General features: G+C 52.1%; 2 protein-coding genes across 6 annotated transcripts in view; one reads left to right on the plus strand and one right to left on the minus strand.

Annotated features, from left to right (window-relative positions):
• UNC5CL (unc-5 family C-terminal like) overlaps positions 1-13,061 on the minus strand; it is a 165,247-nt gene extending 152,186 nt beyond the window's left edge. For both annotated transcript variants that reach the window (XM_063812970.1, XM_063812969.1), the window contains exons 1-9: positions 12,788-13,061; positions 8,321-8,766; positions 7,512-7,812; positions 6,515-6,777; positions 5,666-5,767; positions 5,311-5,378; positions 4,285-4,385; positions 4,018-4,131; positions 1,600-2,212 (exon numbers count right to left, since the gene is read on the minus strand). In XM_063812970.1, coding sequence (XP_063669040.1) covers positions 1,990-2,212; positions 4,018-4,131; positions 4,285-4,385; positions 5,311-5,378; positions 5,666-5,767; positions 6,515-6,777; positions 7,512-7,812; positions 8,321-8,705 — 1,557 coding nt within the window. In that variant the 5' untranslated portion in view covers positions 8,706-8,766; positions 12,788-13,061 and the 3' untranslated portion in view covers positions 1,600-1,989. The remainder of the gene's footprint in view (positions 1-1,599; positions 2,213-4,017; positions 4,132-4,284; positions 4,386-5,310; positions 5,379-5,665; positions 5,768-6,514; positions 6,778-7,511; positions 7,813-8,320; positions 8,767-12,787) is intronic.
• A 1,965-nt stretch (positions 13,062-15,026) lies between these two features.
• Positions 15,027-18,016, plus strand: TSPO2 (translocator protein 2). 4 transcript variants are annotated; one of them, XM_009451210.4, is made up of 4 exons: positions 15,027-15,089; positions 16,634-16,826; positions 17,225-17,366; positions 17,608-18,016. In XM_009451210.4, the coding sequence occupies exons 2-4, from the start codon at positions 16,654-16,656 to the stop codon at positions 17,803-17,805; spliced, it is 513 nt and encodes a 170-aa protein (XP_009449485.1). In that variant the 5' UTR covers positions 15,027-15,089; positions 16,634-16,653; the 3' UTR covers positions 17,806-18,016. The 4 variants fall into 4 exon arrangements, with proteins under 4 accessions (XP_009449485.1, XP_009449486.1, XP_009449487.1 ...); XM_009451211.4 differs by having other exon boundaries at positions 15,047-15,089; positions 16,650-16,826; XM_009451212.5 differs by lacking the exon at positions 15,027-15,089 and adding an exon at positions 16,125-16,206.
• Positions 18,017-18,040: the final 24 nt, after the last annotated feature.

Consider the following 18,040-nt stretch of genomic DNA (forward strand, 5'->3'; position numbering starts at 1 on the left):
GGCCAGAAAGCATTCTATTCCCATCACTGGAATCTGTGTGGCTTCTATTTGCAACTCCAGTAGATGTGAAACTCTTAAAATGATTTTTTCCAGGGTAGGAAGGAACACAATGATGTCTTTGGCTAAACAGTGCCGGGCTACTGCACAGTTCAATCCTGAGCTAAGTGAAGGGGGAAAAGGCTGGGGCACTAATCTGGCATGACCGGCAGCGCCCGGTGGGGTAAGGAGGACAGATGAGAAGGGTAGGAGAGGACTGGTGGGGATAGGGGAACAGGGAAGGGATGGAAAGGCCTGCTTCTGAAGGCTTGCATCTAACAGAAAAGGAAGGGAACCTCCCTGACTTACCATGCGGGACCCAGATAATTTTCATACTGGAAGCACAATCTACAAAATGCTTCCCTCCAACCCATCCCCATAGGTACAATTTTACCAAATAAAATCATTCATACTCACATCCAAATTTGCCAATCTGAGCAAAATATAGTTAGTAACAAAGGAAGGCAATTTTCATATTTTATCATTCATCATAGAAAAAAAGCTTTAATATTTTTTAATTAAATACAGAAGAAAATTGTGTTGCCAGAGAGATTGTTTGCCTGCCTTTGAACAAATTAACAACACCTGTTTGCAAACAAAAGCATTTCCAGAATGGAGTCAAACCCTTTATTCTCTGTTCAGGACCCAGCCCATTCATGTCTTTTGTATACAGTATCTAACACATAGTAGGTGCTGAAAAAGTATCTGCTGACTGAATGGGGTGCTCTTTTATCCCTATCCTTTATTTCCTGACCCTAAACTGGATCTTGATCCATGGGGAAAATATCCCCACCCATCCATTCCTAGAGTAGCCCTGTCTCTTTCAACAGTCTTTGATACATAACATTGGTTTAGAGACACATGCCTGAAGGGAAAAGAGGGAGGGTTTCAGGCAGAGAAAGAAACACACAAAGACAGGGCACAGAGACTAGGCAGAAACAAAAAGATCTAAGACAGAGAGAGAGAGTAACTGAAACACAGGTGCAGAGCGGGAACAACTGTGGGAGACAGGGACAGAAAAACCAAGTCAGAGAAACTTAAAACGCACACCATTGGAGATAAAGAGATAAAAGGGCTGGGCCAGAATGATCATCTTGAAATTTCTACTCAGCTTTAATGTTTTCTGATAGAGAAAATGGCAGAGAGAGAGGAAGACACGGCCTAAGCAGGAGGATAAAGAGACAAAGGAAGTTAGTAGAGGCAGAGGCAGACAGCCAGGCGTGCCTAGCCGGGAAGCCTCGTCCTACCCTGGCCTCACACCCACGGGGCTGGGCTCCCATGCCCACTTTCGGCTCCTACCTTAAGTCCAGCCACCCTCTTCCCCTACCCGCCCCTAAAGATCTCCAAACCACTCGGCAAATCAAATCCTCTCTCCCCAACATCCTCCGTGAAGCATTCTCGCTGCTCCAGCCCGCACTCAGCTCTTCCCCTCTCAACTCCTAAAGCCACACCCACCTCCCCTAACCACAGGGCAGGGCGGTTTTCGAGTTTGCCCTTGGCTCCTATGAGCGCATCTTGACTCCTGCAAAAGAACTGTGTGCTTGTCAGGGCTCCAGACCCTACCTCCTATATTCCAGTATTCTTCATGACACCAGCCCAATGCCCGGTCTTCCTAAGTGCTCAGTGAATACTTTAGGGCCTGACCGGCCCTAAAGTGCACGCGGGGACCGTGGCCGTCCCCTGGTCAGTTTGGCAGGCTGGCCACGCTGAGGCCATCTCCTGGGCTCCTGCGCCCTCTGCCGGCCAGGAGGGGACCCGCACGCGGGACAGCTCGCGGCCGGAAGGGCGCGCCTGCTGCTGGGAGGCTGGCGAGGACGCGGGCGGCCCTGGCACCGTCCGAGGGTTCTGGGAAGGGTGGTGGGCACAGCCAGGAACAGCTGCTGTGTTCCTCTTAGGCGTAGGAGAACAACCCCTCTCGCCCCCACACCTCCTCCGGCCCTGCCCGCTGGGCGCTCAGAGCTTCTCGTCCAGCTCCAGGCCCTGGTTATCCCGGGCGCCCCCGCGCTCGGGGCCTGGGCTGCCGCCGTGTGTCCCACTCAGGTAGTTCTGGATGGCGGAGGCGCAGTCTAGCCGCTCCATGACGGTCATGAGGTAGTGCAGCTCCTGCAGGCTGCCGTTCTGCTCCTCAAACAACTCCAGGATGGCCGCTGCGGGGCTGCGCTGGCAGGACAGGAACCTGGCCCGAGGTGGGGGAGGAAGAGAAGGGGGTAGGAGCAGGGAGGGGCTCCCCCACTGCTGCAGGCTCCCTGGGCTGCGCAGCGCAAGGTCCGTCCCTCCCCCATCCTGTAGCTTTTGTCCTTGTCCTGCTCTTGCCTGCCTTCCAGGGCACAGGAGGTGGGAAGCCCCAGGGCTTTGAAACTTGAGATTGTCCTGGCTTGGAGGCCAACTCTGACCCCTACTCCTCTCTAGGCTTCAGTTTCCTCTTATTAAGATGAGGGCTTAGACAAGAGGACCTCTAAGTTTGCTACAGTTCTGATGTCCTGTAATTGCCTTCTCTACCTCCCCCACTCCAAATACACCCCTAGCCTCCCCCTAGTCTCCCCCTAGCCTCCTAACTCCCTCCTTCCTCCCTCTCTCCTAGGCCACAACATCCTGCTCACTACTAAGGAAACAGTTGCTGTAAACCATGGCTTTTTATCACGACCCTCCCGTCCACTAAAACCTTCCAGAGTCTCTCACCTCCTAACCAGCCCATGCTCCATGAGCCTTTCTGGCTCATCCAGCACCTGGCCTTGCCCTGTCTTTATGCTTTCTCTCCTTTCTCCCATCCTGAACCCCCTTAGCTCAGGCCTCTCTCTTTCTCGCCTTGCACACACTACACCCACAGCCACCTCTGCTACTCCCCAAAACAAAATGGCTGATCTCTTCCCCATCACTTCCTCCCTGAAGCCCTTTCTAGTTCACCCCTCCCAGGTGGAAGAGAACATTCTGCATCCCTCACTTCAGACTTCTGGTCATAACGCCCGCAGTTCATTATTATTCTTGCTTCAGCTGTTTTCTGTCTCTCTTCAATGTGTTATACAATACTGGATTCTTACAGGAAGGCACAAGGAACACGTGCCTTTATTTTTCAAGCTCTCCGAACCCTTTACTAGTGTGTGCGCTCCTAGGCGCCGGGACCATGCCTCATTCATCTTGTATCATAGTGCTTAGCACAGTTTCCAGGGCATAATAGGGGTACTTGATAAATGTTTAAATGAATGATTTAAAAATCCACCCTGTAGTTTGCAGACCAGCCTGGCCAACCTGGTGAAACCCCGTCTGTACTAAAAATAAAAAATTAGCTGGACATGGTGGCGTGTGCCTGTAATCCCAGCTACTCGGGAAGCTGAGGCAGGAGAATTACTTGAACCCGGGAGACGGAGGTTGCAGTGAGCCAAGATTGCGCCATTGCACTCCAGCCTGGGCGACAGAGCAAGACTCCGTCTCAAATAATGATAATAATAATAAATAAAAATCCACCCTGTTTTCAGGGTCCAGCTCTAGCCCCATCACCAGGATAAAGTCTTCCCTGACCGCTGCACTCATAGTGTAGTTTCTGGAGCTTAGCTCAGTATTCTCCTGCTTTCTGAGTTCCTTGACAGGGATCATGACTGCACTGTCACCATTATTGATAACATTTATTGAATTAACAAGTGTCAGGCACCCAGCTACATGCTTTACACACATTATCCTGTAATCTGTCTTTCTTCTCCTCAGGGCATAGCATGGCAAGCACTCAACATGTACGAAATAACTTCCATGTTAATGGATTCACTGTTAAATGTTAATTGAGCACCTACTATGCACCAGGCATCATTCTAGGTACTGATGATACAGTGATTAATAGAGCTGCCCTTTTATGGGAAATAGGGTGGACAGTAGCCATTCTCTGACTTTTAAGTCACTCCCTTGCCTGTGATCCAGTCTCCAGAGTGTCCTGAGGAACCCCATTCCAGCCCACCCTCCTCTACCATCCACAGACCTCACCCCTCTTCCTACCGGATCTTCATGCCGCAAAGCCCCAGGTGGGAGGCCAGTCTGCGCCAGTCATTGCCGGTGATGCTGTTTGGCTCCAACAACATCCGCAGCTGCTCAAAGAGCTCTGGGGGCAGCCTTAGGCAGGGAAAAGGGTGTTCTTGGAAGAAAGGGACAAACAGACCCACTCTGGTTCTCCCATATGCACCCTAAATGCTGTAGTCACCCTGTGGGTGCCAGGGTAGGAACCCAACATCCCCCAGGCAGCAGCCCAAGCAACCCCCGTCTCACCTATTGCATGGGGGCGGCTGGGAAACAGGTGGTGGTGCTGCCCAGGATTCCTCCTCTGATGCCTGGAATCTGAGGATTTCCATATACTTGGTCTCCAAGCCCTGAGTCAACACGGGGCAGGGAACACACTTAGGGGTCACAAGGCATCCCCCTGAGTAAGAAGCTGGAGTCCTACCTCCATTCCTCATGTCTCTCCTTCAGTCTGTCACTCAGAGCCACCTTACCAGGAGATACAACCCTGCTCCACCCAGCACCCTCTACCCACTGTCTCCCTGTGACTTCAGAACCGCACCTTCAGCCTTATGTTTGCCCCTGAGCTCTTTGGGAACTGGGACATGAAGACCAGAGTGCAGCCTGAGCCACCAGGGGAAGTCCTGGGTGGGGCCGTGGAGCAGTGGGAGGTCATCCAACCATAGAGACACTGATCTCAGCCATATGTGTACCTTCCTCCATTCCAACCTTCCCTTCCTCTTCTCCAAGTGACAACAGGGTATCTGCCTGCCCTCCACTAAGGTGCCACTATGGTTCCCCAAAGACTCTCAACTCTGATTTCTTCGCATCTTCCCTTGGTGCAGCAGGAGAGGAGAGAAACCTAACTCCCAGCTTGCCTACTCAAGACCCTCTTCCTGGTCACTTCCCACACTGAAAATACAAAACATCATCTCTCAAATCCCACACTGAAGATACCAAACATCATCTCTCAAATGTAGACAATCAGCCTAGAAAGAAACCATATCAACTTGATGCCCCAGTTCTCTGAGTTGGGGGAAGGGGTTAAACTAGGGTTTGGTTCTTTTAGCTTCCTGCTGGATTCATCCACCGATAGACAAGGAGAGTCAGGGATGAGGGTAACTTGGAGCCCAGATGATCTCAGCCCCTCAAAGAGCTGGTATGGGGGCTCTATGGAAAGTGCCATCTTTACCTATGTGATTAAGACCATAGTTACTGGGCACCAGACCCTGTGCCCACTTTGCCTAGGATTTCCCCCAGGCCCTGCCCTTCCTCTGCCCCTCAGCTCCAACTCACATCCTGGAAGGTGTGCATGGTGACAATGATCTCATTGGTTAGTGCTGAACAGTCCTCATTCTCATCGGCTATAAAGAGAAGGTGACAGCGTGGCCAGTGAGTGAGAAAACGGCCTGGGGTAAGAGCAGGAGAAGGTAAGGGACTCTATAGTATGACTTGGGAAATCTGAGGAAGCCGGGGTCCAACACTCCATTTTTCTCTCTGCAAAGATCTGTGTGGCTCCTGGCCTTTCAGGGAAGGTCTGTGTGCATGGCTGCATGGGGGTCTGCAGAGCTCCAGGGTTACTGGGAGGGAAGGAGAGGAGACAGGATGGGAAAAGAGAGGGGAGGAGGTACACACAGGGCTCCCGGACTACCTGCTTTTCTCCGGAAGCAGAAGGAGCGGAAGGGGCACTTTCCATGCCAGATGTGGAGATGGGGAACCAGCTGGCAACTGCTGTCATCCACATTCTCCCAACCTGGTGAGTAGGCAGACAGCAGAGGGCCTCAGAGAGTGGGGCCTTAAACAAGTATTGAAGGGGGCTGTGGGGAGGCATGAGGACAGAACAAAGGCAGGAGGGTCTCAAGGGAATGGGAATCCCCAGAGCCTGGGCAGGGACCCCAAGAGGGCCCTTGCACTATAAAAGCCTTCCATCCTTTCCTGCTTCTGTGGGGTATAACCCCTCTCCTTCCCACCTCCCACCTGGCATCACCCTGTCCAAGGAGTGAGTGGCAAGGGCTCAGTAGACAGCAGAGTGGTCAAAGCCCCGGGGGCTCCATGAGGCTACTGCTGGCCCAGAGGTCACAAACAGACTTGGGGCCTGGTGTGGTGGCTCACACCTATAATCCCAACACTTTCAGAGGCCGAGACGGGCAGATTACTTGAGGTCAGGAGTTCGAGACCAGCCTGGACAACATGATGAAACCCCGTCTCTACCAAAAATACAAAAAAATTAGCCAGGCATGGTGGTGGGCACCTGTAATTGCAGCTACTCAGGAGACTGAGGCAGGAGAATAACTTGAACCCAGGAGGCGGAGGTTGCTGTGAGCCAAGATCAAGCCACTGCACTCCGGCCTGGGCAACAGAGCGAAACTCCATCTCGGGAAAAAAAAAAAAGAGAGAGACTTGGGATCCCCAGATCTCCAGATGTCCAGGGGAGGCCCAGAACCCTTCATTCCTGTGGGGCTCCCGATCATCCTATCCCACAGGCCACTGCCTCCCTCACCCTCTGAGATGTACGTGAGCTTCAGGCACTGGTCGCCCCTAGCCCCATTGAAGTCGAAGAGCTGGCAGGGCCCACGCAGGCGCCCACCATGGGGCTGCTCGTTGGTCAGTGCCCACTGCAGGGCGCAGGGCGTGTTGTTGAGGAAGTAGATACGCAGTTGCAGATGGGACTGTCCTGGCACCAGCGGCGAGCAGAATACGGCCAGCTGCAGCCATTTGCGGGCTTCGCGCCCCACAGGTGCCTCCAGCACACAGGTGTAGAGGCTGCAGAGGGAGCCAGTGGCAGGCACTAATGTGCAGGGAAGGCTAAGACACCAACACACTGCCACCAGCCTCCTGCCACCTGAGGGGCCTCTGTGGGGCCTTCAAGGAGGTTCAGAGAACACTCGAGGGGAGCACTTAGGGAGGAACTGGTAGGTTGGGGATGAAAAGTGAGCACGTCACAGTGACTGGTGACTGAATGGGGAGGAGAGCTGGCAGGGGAGAGAGGGAAAGTGGGCTCAGGGTGACCATGCTTGGGAGGGCACCCGCACATGGCCCTATTCCTGTCAATGGGTGGCAAGGAGGCTGGGAGGCAGAGGACCTAGGACTCTAGAAAGACAAAGAGAAGAAGGACAGAGATGGAATGGAGTCTTAGAGAACTGGTGCTAAGCCTGGGGACAGTCCTGAAAGGGGCACAGTGTAGAGAGAGATAATTTGAAAGACAGAGAGAGATAGGGAAGACAGGTCCCTCTTAGATGGAGAGATGGTGCTGAGTCAGACACTTCCAGACAGACAGAGAGACAGCAATGGGATTTGCAGTCGTGGACATGATTGATGTGAGAAAAACTGCTACAGACATTAGGACAGAGGGGCCAGAAAGAGACACCAGGGGATAAAGGATTTGCAGACCATCTTCTATACAGAGAGATGAAGATAAGGCAGACAGAGAAAGTGGGCAGGAAAGACAGTCCCCAGAGAGATGGGTGTGGGAAGACAGGCCAATGGCATGTGCCTACCTGAAGTGGGAGAGGTGGATGCGACACTCATCCCGGGAGGCGTGGGCCCCCGGCCGCCCCAGGGGCCTCCATACCTTGGCATCCAGCAGGGTAGTGTTGCTGCTGTAGGTGCGAGCATGGCTGGGCTGCTCGGCACAGTGTTTGAACGTGAGAGTGCAAGGCTTCAGGAAGGAGGCCCCATGGGGGCCACATGCCACCACAGGGCTTACCAGCCCCTGGGCTCGGGACAGCGATGGGGCGTCCGACAGGTCCCACACCAGGATCAAAGACACCCGCTCCTGGCGGCCCACAGCCACAGCACCTGGCAGGGAGAGGGAGAGCTGAGATGGGCCTGGTAGGCAGGCACACCCCTGCCCCTGAAAGAGGCCAGGCCAGAGAGAAAGGAGGTGGGGCAGGAGCCCAGGAGAGACCCCCAGCAGGGCACACAGGGAGGTGGTATGAACAAGAGTAAGACGACTGTGGAGCTGACTTGTAGTGTAACCCTAAGCAAGACACTTCCCTTTCCACCCAGGCTGCTGCTAGCCCATAGTTTGCCTTGTGTGAATTTGCAAATGGTGCTCTTCCCTCCCTTTACCGGAGAATTGTCACAGCATACTGATTCATTAGAACAAGGCACTTTACTTCCACCTGCCAGGAAGTTGTCCCAAAAGATATGTAATATGTCCATCCCTGAAGTCAATAAAGCTATACTCAAAATATAAACAATTATCAGAAGTAAAAGGTGTCTATGAACATTGCTCCCTCAGATGTGGTGACCTAATGTACAGTCTGACCAACTGTATGCGGAGATGAGAGCCAGGAGCTGTTACCTGGTGGGATGAGCAAGGAGATGCCTGTATCCTGGAGCATCAGGCAACCGCCGCGGTGATCCACCTCTCGAGCCGAAAACACCAACAGTTTGTGCATCAACTGGCGGACCATGGTCTGGCCTTGAGTGGGTGTGTGTAGCTCCTGGTAGAAGGCAACCATCTCTGGCAGTGTGGCTGGCAGATGCTGCCTTGAGACCTCGTTTTCTAGTTGGGGGGTAGGCTGGGACACTGGTTCCTCTTGACCATTCAGTGTCCAGCAGGCCCCCAGCAGCCTTCTAGGGCAGTGCCATCGAAGGCATTGGGCCAGAAGGAGGACACTTGCCACTGGGACCCCCACCAGCAGTAGGAACTGGGAGGGTTGGAATGAACTCTCCTGGGGGCACATTCGCCTGGTCACTCAATGCTGCTGGCTCTCCTTCACCCCTGTGCCAGCCAAAGCCAAAGGCCTGGTGGGGAAGAAGGGGTCAGTGTCAGGGTAAGCCCTTTTAAGTTGTGGAGGTCAAGGCTTGACTTACACATAGCTGCAAGTTGTCTTCATTCCAGCGCACACTGCACACTTTAGTCACACCAATTCTTTTAACCTGTCTCTCTTACTCGAGAACCTACCCTGGCTCCCCGTGACCTAATACATCAAGGTAAACTGCTCTGAAGCAGAGTGAGCTTGGGTTTACAGTTAGAGAACATGAGTTCAAATGTCACCTTGGTCACTGTGGCTGGGTAAACTTATCATATTGATGTAAGGCAGGAGAGCCCCAAAATTGGGGCTTAGTTTGGGAGGGTTTGTGGCTTCACCTAGGCAAGAATTCAAGGGTGAGCCAGTGGTGTCAGACAGCAACTTTCACTAAAGTGGCAGAGTATAGCAGCAGCAGAGGTATGCTCCTTACAGAGCAGAGCTAACCCTAGGCAGTGTGCCCAGGGTAGCAGCTCTGGGGCATTTCTGCCATCATATTTATGTCCACTTTTAATTACATGCAGTAAGGGGTGGGTTATTCAGAAAATTCTAGAAAAAGGAGTGGTAGCTTCGGGTCACTGCCATGGAAAGGGGCAGTAACTTCCAGGCATCGCCATGGCAGTGGTAAACTGTCATGGCACTGGTGGGCATGTCTTATGGAGAGGTGCTTTTGGTGCCTTTTCCCTGTTTCAGCCAGTTTTCTATCTGGCCTGGAATCAAATCCCACCTCCTGCCTCAATATTGCTTAATGTACCTCAGTTTCCTCATCTGTCCAAATATCTACCTTGATCTACAAGTGCTGATACAAAAAAATCTATAACTGGAAAAAGCAAGTCGCAGAGAGATAAAATACTCTGAGCTCATTAATGTGAAAAACAAAACTGCATATAAGTAGATACATATTTATGGGTGCATATATGGAAATGTAAAGGTATAGAGAAAGGTCTGGAGCAGTGGTGTACAATAAAAATGTAATGTGAACTACACATGTAATTTTAAATTTCCTGATGGCCACATTAAAAAGAACAGGAGAAATTAATACATTTTATTTAACCCAATATATTCAAAATGTTATTTCAACAGGTAATCGATATAAAATTATGAGATATTTTTACTTTCTTCCTTCATACCCAGTCTTTGAAATCCATGTGTAATTTATATGAACAGAACAGCTCACTTGGGACTGGCTGTATTTCAAGTGCCCAGTAGCCACGTGTACTAATGAGTCTGGTCTTAGACTGTGCAGGTCTGGAAGGACACACCCCCAAACTATTCCCATGAGTCACAACAAATTGAGAAGGTGGAAGGTGTGAACAAAAACTTTGTATTTTTTTAAATCCTTTTCTCTGTACTTTGAATTTTTCACATCAAGCATGTAGTTTGTATTAACTTTGTAATTCTTTTCTGAAGCTATTAAAAGTGGGGAAAAAGTGCCTCTTTGGGTAATGGTGAGGATGGCATAAGGTCATGTGAAAAGTATTTGTAGATGAGAAAGCACTGTCCAAATGTATGTGTTTCTTTATGCCCCTCCTTCTGCCAGAAAGGCCTGAAGGTAGCTCACAGGGATAGGCAACATACAACAAGAGTAACAAAAGCTAAAAGTGGAAGCAAAAAAAAAAAAAAAATGAAGAAGACAAAACACAAAGATGCAGGCGTACAGTGAAGCTGGAATGAGGCAGGGCAAAAGCATACACTCACTTCCTGCTCACCTGGCTACCCAGCCAGGCCACAGGCTGAGACTTCCCAGTAGCTCTTCCTGAGACCCTCCAGAACCCACCTCCGCCTCCTCCTACTTCCCCTCTTCCAGCCCCTACAATTTCCAACACGCCTGCCCTGTAGCCTGCCCAGGCTCCCCACACCTGCTTAATTCTAGCCTCTGGCTTTTGCTCATGCTGCTTTCTGTTTCTCCACTCACTTGCTCTCCCCACTTGTTTCCTCTCCCTACGTGGATCCTCCCATTCAATAGTGCCTCCCGCTGGTGCACCGGCCTTTGACAGCCTCCAGCTCGCGAAATCTCTCTCCACAGCCATCCCACCATACTGAGTCACTCTTGATTATGTGCTGTCATGTGTGATTTTCCCACTCAAATGAACATTTTCTAAGCACCGGCTGTGTATCGGACACTGTGGGAAGTTCAATCCTGCCAAAGATGACGTCTTATTCCGCTCTCAAGGAGCTTCTGCAGGAATGGAATTCATTGGCTTGGTAGCTGAGTTCTGTGAGGCACAACGTCCTCCTTCAGAGCCCTGGGAGGCCCCTCTGGTTGACTCACTAGAGGCTGCACTGGAAGAGCTTCCAGTATCCAGTCCTCCCCACGCCCTTCACTTGCACTACCCACCTGGAACTGAGGCTTGGCCCACCTTCTTCCTTCCAACCTCAGGACCCATGAAAACTGAAGCCCCTTCCTAGTGCCTCTTAGACCAGGGCAGAACCTCCACTGTATCCTCAGGATTGAAGACTGGGGCAGTACCTGTTTCTCCCATGTCCTCACTGAAAGCGTGAATAAGAAGCGGGGGTTGGCACTGTTCTCTTTGCCTAAAGAGCCAACCCAGCAGACAATGCACCAGCCTTTTTCAACCAGGCATCCTGGAGGGCACACAGGTGAATCAGTGAATTGGCAGTGCCCCAAAGCTGATGGGAAGGGGGTTGGAGCAGCAAGCTACCCTTGATGTCCCATCATTTCTTTTGGTTCTTTCACATTAGTAATAATTATAATTCCAACTGTAATAACAATAGCTAACATTCGCAGAGCTTTACTCAATGCCACTGTGTTAAAGCACTCTCCATGGCTTGTCTCATCTCATCCTCACAGCAGCCTTAGGAGCGAGGTGTTATTTTTATCTCCATTTCACAGATAAGGAATCCGAGCTTTCTCCCCACAGTGAAGATGGATAGGGAATTACTAAACAACTGAAGACAGGCAGGAAGGAGGAGCAAAGGCGAACAAGGACTTCCAGAGATACCCCCTTTCTCTCTCCACTCCTTCTTTTCCCCAAGTATCTTCCTTTCCTTCTCTAGAAGAAATAAAGTTGGAAGAGAAAGAAGCAAAAATGAAGTAAAGACAAATAGAAGGACCTAAATTTACATCCTCAGTTATGTGGTAATACCCACCCCACTACACCACACCCCCACCTACCAAGGTACCAGTGGCAGGGGATGGAATAGCTAAAGGGATGAAAGGAGGGGCCCCAGCTCACTTACACAGCAGTAACCTTCCTGGGGCCACCAAAGACCAGAGTCCAGATCCCCAGTGAGGTGCACCTCACTGGGTGGTGCAGTAGAGTCCCCTGGCTCAACCTCCGACCCTGGAGAAGTTGGCATGCACCACTCCCAAAGCCCCACGGGGCCTCTCCCAGGGTGACTGCTCTTCCAGGCTGCCCTGGCCCTCACTACATCCTCCCTCTGGCTCCAGAATGGGGAAAGGTCCGGAGTCTTGCTGAATGGCAACTATAGCACTGCAGCCATTCGAGTGTGACTTGGGGCATCCCAACCCCATGCCTGGACTCCTCATTACCCACTCCTCCAGTCTGTCTTGCTCCAGACCCCAGATCACCCTGGGTAGCGGGTCCCCGAAACGAGAGTCCTTTAGAATGCTGCCATCACCTGTCCCTATGCAGTTGCATCCTCCAGCACAAAGATCCAAACTCCTGCTGCAAAGTTCTGCTCATACCCTTTAAGAAAACTCTCAACCCTTCCTCCACCTCACTGGTTCTCCCTGTGCCTCCCCAACACCTGATAGATGTCCAGTTACTGCAGAATATAACAAGTACTGGGATGGATGGTCCAAACCCAAGTCATGAACGGCATTTGTTAGTATAGTAGACATTTCCGCAGGACACAGAATCATCCCAGTGGTCCTCATACCCATTGGCCAAGTCCCATTTTCCTCCCCTCCTCCAGCAGAGGGTCCCTACACTCCAGCAGGCAGGCTAAGCTGGCCTGGCTCCTCCCCGAAGCTCCAGGTAACCCCATCACAATGCCCATCCCCTCTCCAGCTGCCCCAAGGGGGTGCTCACCTTACCGTCTAGGAGCTCTTAGAGGCTGCTGGCTGGTCCAGTTCCTTCTCCGAGAAACAAGGGTCAGCCAGATTCAGTCGGCAGGCCAGCAGACAAGTGGAGGTGGGCGGGGAATCCAGGCAGGAGTGGCCTGGTATTTCCTGGCAGAGCTCTGCCTCCCAGCTGTCTAAAGAGGGGTGAGGGAGAGTGTCCCTGTCTATTGGCAAAGTCCAGCCCAGGTAAGGGATTAGCTGAGGATCCCAGAAGTCAGTGAACTTTCCAGTCTAGGTCTGGAAGGAAGGAGGGAGGCAGGGAGACAACCTGGGTGTAGGTGCTGCACCTTGAAACCCCTCCTTACAGTGCCCTCTGCTGGTGAGTGGCTGTCCCCAGCCAGAGGCTATTATTAAAATAGCAGATAGGAGGAGGAGGGAACCTTCATCTGAGTTTCTTAAACTATAATGTGCACAACAGTCACCTGGGAGATCTTGTTAAAATGCAGGCTCTGATTCTGTAGGTCTAGTATGGGGCCTGAGATTCTGCAGCTCAAAGAAGCTCCCAGCTGATGCCAATGCAACCGGTCCAAGGAGCTTAGAGAGCATCTAGTTCCACCCGCTCCCCACACAGAGAAGACAGTGGATCCACTGAGACGGTTAATGACTCACCAGTTGCTGGTGGACCTGAGATGTACCCATATTTTTCCTTACACAAGGTGCTTTCTACTTCCCCCACCCAAAGTTGGCAGAGACACTGCCGGTTGGGAGACAACTGAACTTTGGGGCCATTTGCCATTCCGAGTTCTTAAAACTCTGCCTAGGAGCGGTGGCACCACAAGAATGAAAACTCCTTGTGGAACTTTTCCCATGTTTTCGGCTGTCTCCTCAGCTCCTGGTACAGCCTGATAGATAGAAGGTGTTCAATAAACATGTCTTGAATGAATGAGTGAAGCAGTTGAGAGGGAAAAGGATGCATTTTGGCTCCAACTGGCCAACACTGAGCCCAGGTGAGCCACAGGTTGGGTATGTAATATTGGGCAAGCTACTTAACTCCTCTGAACCTCAATTCCCTTGTCTGTCAAATGCAGATAAGAATATCTACCTTGTGTGAGATAATAATTGTCATTATTGAGCTAATAAATGTCAAATGCCCACCACAGAATGGGTGGTCAATAGATGGTAACCGTTATCACCAGGGTCTGGCCTCCTGCAGTTGAGGAGGCATGGTGAACGCCCCCCCAGGCCCCTAGTTATCATCTCCCATAGAAAATAAGTAACTTCCTCTGCTTTTGTCTCAGTTAATAATTCTCTAGCCTCTTGTCTCTGACTGCAATGCCCTCCCCTCTGCTTCCTTCTGTGGTGGAGGTGAGAGGGTGGAATAAACCTCCCAGGGGAGCCCAGTACCCCAAAGTGCAGAGATGTAGCAAACGAATGGGTAGACAGCGGGCAACCTGGGAAGCAGACCTCATGCCTAAAGACAAGCCAGGAAGGGGTGCTCAGAACTTTGATAGGGAATGAAGGGAGTGGGGTAGGGGTGTTTGTCTTTGCTGAACAAAGCTCTGTCTGAGTCACACAGGAGGCTGGACTTTGCCAACAGACAGGGACACTCTCCCCTACCCCTCTTTAGGGCAGCTGGGAGGCAGGACTTTCTGCCAGGAAGCGCCAGGTCACTCCTCCTTGACTCCCCACCCACCTCCACTTGTCAGCTGCCTTCTCCTCTGAGTCATAAAGTCCTAGGGGTTTGTGAAAGATCTGTCAAGCTAGGGTTCTAAGCCAGGAAGGTCATGCCAACCAGGAGGCTATAACGAGGGGCTGTGTTCATGGATTATGAACTCACTTCCCAAGCTAGTTCTTGCCACTCTTGGGAACAATCCCAATTATAAGGAGGCTCTGGAGAAATGTGAAGGCTCCTACCACTCACTCCCATGGCCACAGAGCTGGTTCATGGGATGCAAAGACCACAGGCATCAATAGCATTATAACTGGAGGCTGAGCTGTCACAGGAGGGCCAGTGTCAAACCCTCACCACAAGCCCTCAAACATTCCATCAAGGGGTAGCCTCCAGAGGCCAGGCACCAAGGAGGGTCTGGCAGACCAGAGGGGCTCCTCCTGAGAGGAACTCTTTGGGGCCATGAAACAGCAACTTGGACTTCCCAGCCAGTGTCACCACCCTTCTCATCTGAGAAAGGCAGATCAGCTGGGAGCACCACTCCACCCTCCTCCCAGCCCCACCCTCCTCCCAGCCCCACCCTCCTCCCAGCCCCACCCTCCTCTGCCTTCCACACATCATATGTCATCAGGCCCCCCGCCTGGGAGGTGTGCTGCCAGAGGTAAGGGGAGCACAGGCCTAGGAACCAGGAGGCACTGGGAGGGGCAGGTGTCAGGAGAAAAGAGGATGGGGGCAGGGAGGGGCAGGGAGGGGGCCTCCACCACTGGACAGAAATGTAGAAAAACAGGAAGGCAGAAGATGAGCAAATGGACAGTGAGGAGCACAGAAAGACAAGTAGAAATATGCACAGGTGGGCATGCTGCTCAGCTCTGTCCCAGAACCTCCAGGACCAGTGTCCCTGACCCTTGACAGAAAAGGATGGATTAGGGCCAGGCGCAGTGGCTCACACCTGTAATCCCAGCACTTTGGGAGGCCAAGGCGGGTGGATCACCTGAGGTCAGGAGTTCGAGACCAGCCTGACCAACATAGCAAAACCCCATCTCTACTAAAAATACAAAATTAGCCGGGCATGGTGGCGCACGCCTGTAATCCAGCTACTAGGGAGGCTGAGACAGGAGAATCACTTGAACTAGGGAGGCAGAGGTTGCAGTGAGCCGAGATTGCACCACTGCACTCCAGCCTGGACAACAAGAGTGAAACTCTGTATCAAAAGAAAAAAAAAAAAAGGATGGATTAGATAGTCAGTCCAGAATACTGAAAATAATCAGATTGTTTTCTCTCCTTCAAATCTGGTTAATCATGGGGGGAAGGCTGAAATATCATGAACAAATGAGAAGAATGATATTTGTGGGGCCTTGGTGGGGCCTTGGCTGGAGGAGGGTCTGTACATTGTCCCACATGCAAATGACATGCAAAGCAACATGCCACCTTGGCAGCTTTTTAATCAAAGACCAGGCAGTTGTTTCCTGAAAAGTCAGGCCACAAGAAACCTGGATGCTTGTGCTTACATCCTGACACTCTGGGAATGGAAAGATGGAGCAGGAAGCTCATCCCCCATGGCTCCAGGGGTAGAAGAGAGCTAAAGGTTCAGAAAAAGGAATCCACAGTGTCAACAGGCCAAGTTTGAATTTGGGCAGGAGATCAGCCTGGGTGGGCCCCATGAGTGTGCCAGTCTGATATAGTGAGATAAGCCTGGGACAGATGCGCTGCCGCATTCGTGACTAGAAAAGAGTCCCCAGGAATCTCTGGCTCCTGCCTTCAGATTGTGATCTTTCCAGGTTGGTAGATCAGCTTAGGTAGAACAGTTCTCGGTGAGGGCCAGCTACATACCTGGCTAAGCGCTGCCCACTGTGGGAGGCAGAAAAGCTGATCACCCGGGACCTGATCTCCAGGACTCAGAAGCACTTGGAGGAAGGCCTATTCACTTAGAAGCAGTTACCAGTGCTGGGCAGTGTCCTCCAAGTGCCAGAGGAGTGCTGTGGAGAAAAGAAGTCCATGGAAGCCAGGAGATGGGCAAGGTGTGGCCTGGGGTTGGAGAGAGCTCAGAGGTACAGGACTGGAGCTGGGCCAGGGAGAGAGGAAGGACCTCCGTGAGTAGACCTTCTCTGAGGGGCTCAGGCCAGGAAATGAGTCAGGTTAGGAGGCAGAGACAGACGAGGAGCCGCAGGGGAAGGCTCATCACTAGCATGTTCTCTGACTCCCCAGATTTTGCCTCTTCAAGGTGAATGCGGCTTCAAGGGGCCATCTTTGTGCTCCTGCCCCACCTGGGGCCCATCCTGGTCTGGCTGTTCACTCGTGATCACATGTCTGGTTGGTGTGAGGGCCCGAGGATGCTGTCCTGGTGCCCATTCTACAAAGTCTTATTGCTTGTACAGACAGCCATCTACTCTGTCGTGGGGTGAGTACTTGTTTCTCACACATGGCCCTGGTACCCAATGGGGTGGGAACAAGTCCTCTATATCTGAATTACTCCCATATATTGGCCTCCAAAGGTAGGCGCTTTGTCTTGCCTCTCACCACCATAGTGGGTCCTCCAGAAAGTAAGAAACCCTCTATGCCTGCCTGGGGTTCCAGTTAGCCCTTCTTCCACCCTCTCTAAGTCTCCCCAGCCCCTCCTCCACCTCACCATGCCCAGCTCCTCCCACCAACTCCCTCCCTGGCCCTTACATGATGCCTAGACCCATCTGCCCCCATTTCAGCCCACAAGGGTATCCAAGAGTCCTTATGCCAGAGAGCCTCCTCCATTTGCCACGGAACCTCCTCCCATTGAATGTTTTTGCCACCATCTCTCCGCAGCTACGCCTCCTACCTGGTGTGGAAGGACCTGGGAGGGGGCTTGGGGTGGCCCCTGGCCCTGCCTCTTGGCCTCTATGCTGTTCAGCTCACCATCAGCTGGACTGTCCTGGTTCTCTTTTTCACAGTCCACAACCCTGGTCTGGTAAGGCACACAGTGCTCAGTAGCAGAAGTAATGTGGGAGAGGGTGAAACCACCTGGCTCCAGAAGCACATAATTCAGCAGAGCAATTGAGTGCAGGCAGGTAATGGGTGGGCAGACTTCTCTGCACTCCCATGGTGTGCACACAGCCCCAGGGACTGAGCTCGTTGCTGGGCTGGGTATTGCAGAAAGGTGGAGGTGCTGGTTCTCGGGCAGCCAGCTGACCCCCGGCCTCTATGCCCAGGCCCTGCTGCACCTGCTGCTGCTGTATGGGCTGGTGGTGAGCACAGCACTGATCTGGCATCCCATCAACAAACTGGCTGCCCTGTTACTGCTGCCCTACCTAGCCTGGCTCACCGTGACTTCAGCCCTCACCTACCACCTGTGGAGGGACAGCCTTTGTCCAGTGCACCAGCCTCAGCCCACGGAGAAGAGTGACTGAGGCCCTAGGGCATGGGAGAGGAGGGACGCCCAGGGTGGGGAGGAAGAGTCTGCAAGCAGGGCTGTGGAGTTAGGGTTCACCCCAATGGGACCACCCTCCTGGGTCCCCTGGTGCCGTTTTTCCTTAGAAATCAGAGAAATGGGAAAGAGGGGGGAAACTGATTTTACACTTAAATAATAAAATCCTATTAGTAACTCTGAAGGTATGATGTGAAGTGTGTATTTGAATGCATAAT

This window comes from Pan troglodytes, chromosome 5 (genome assembly GCF_028858775.2).
Source record: "Pan troglodytes isolate AG18354 chromosome 5, NHGRI_mPanTro3-v2.0_pri, whole genome shotgun sequence".
NCBI lineage: Eukaryota > Metazoa > Chordata > Mammalia > Primates > Hominidae > Pan > Pan troglodytes.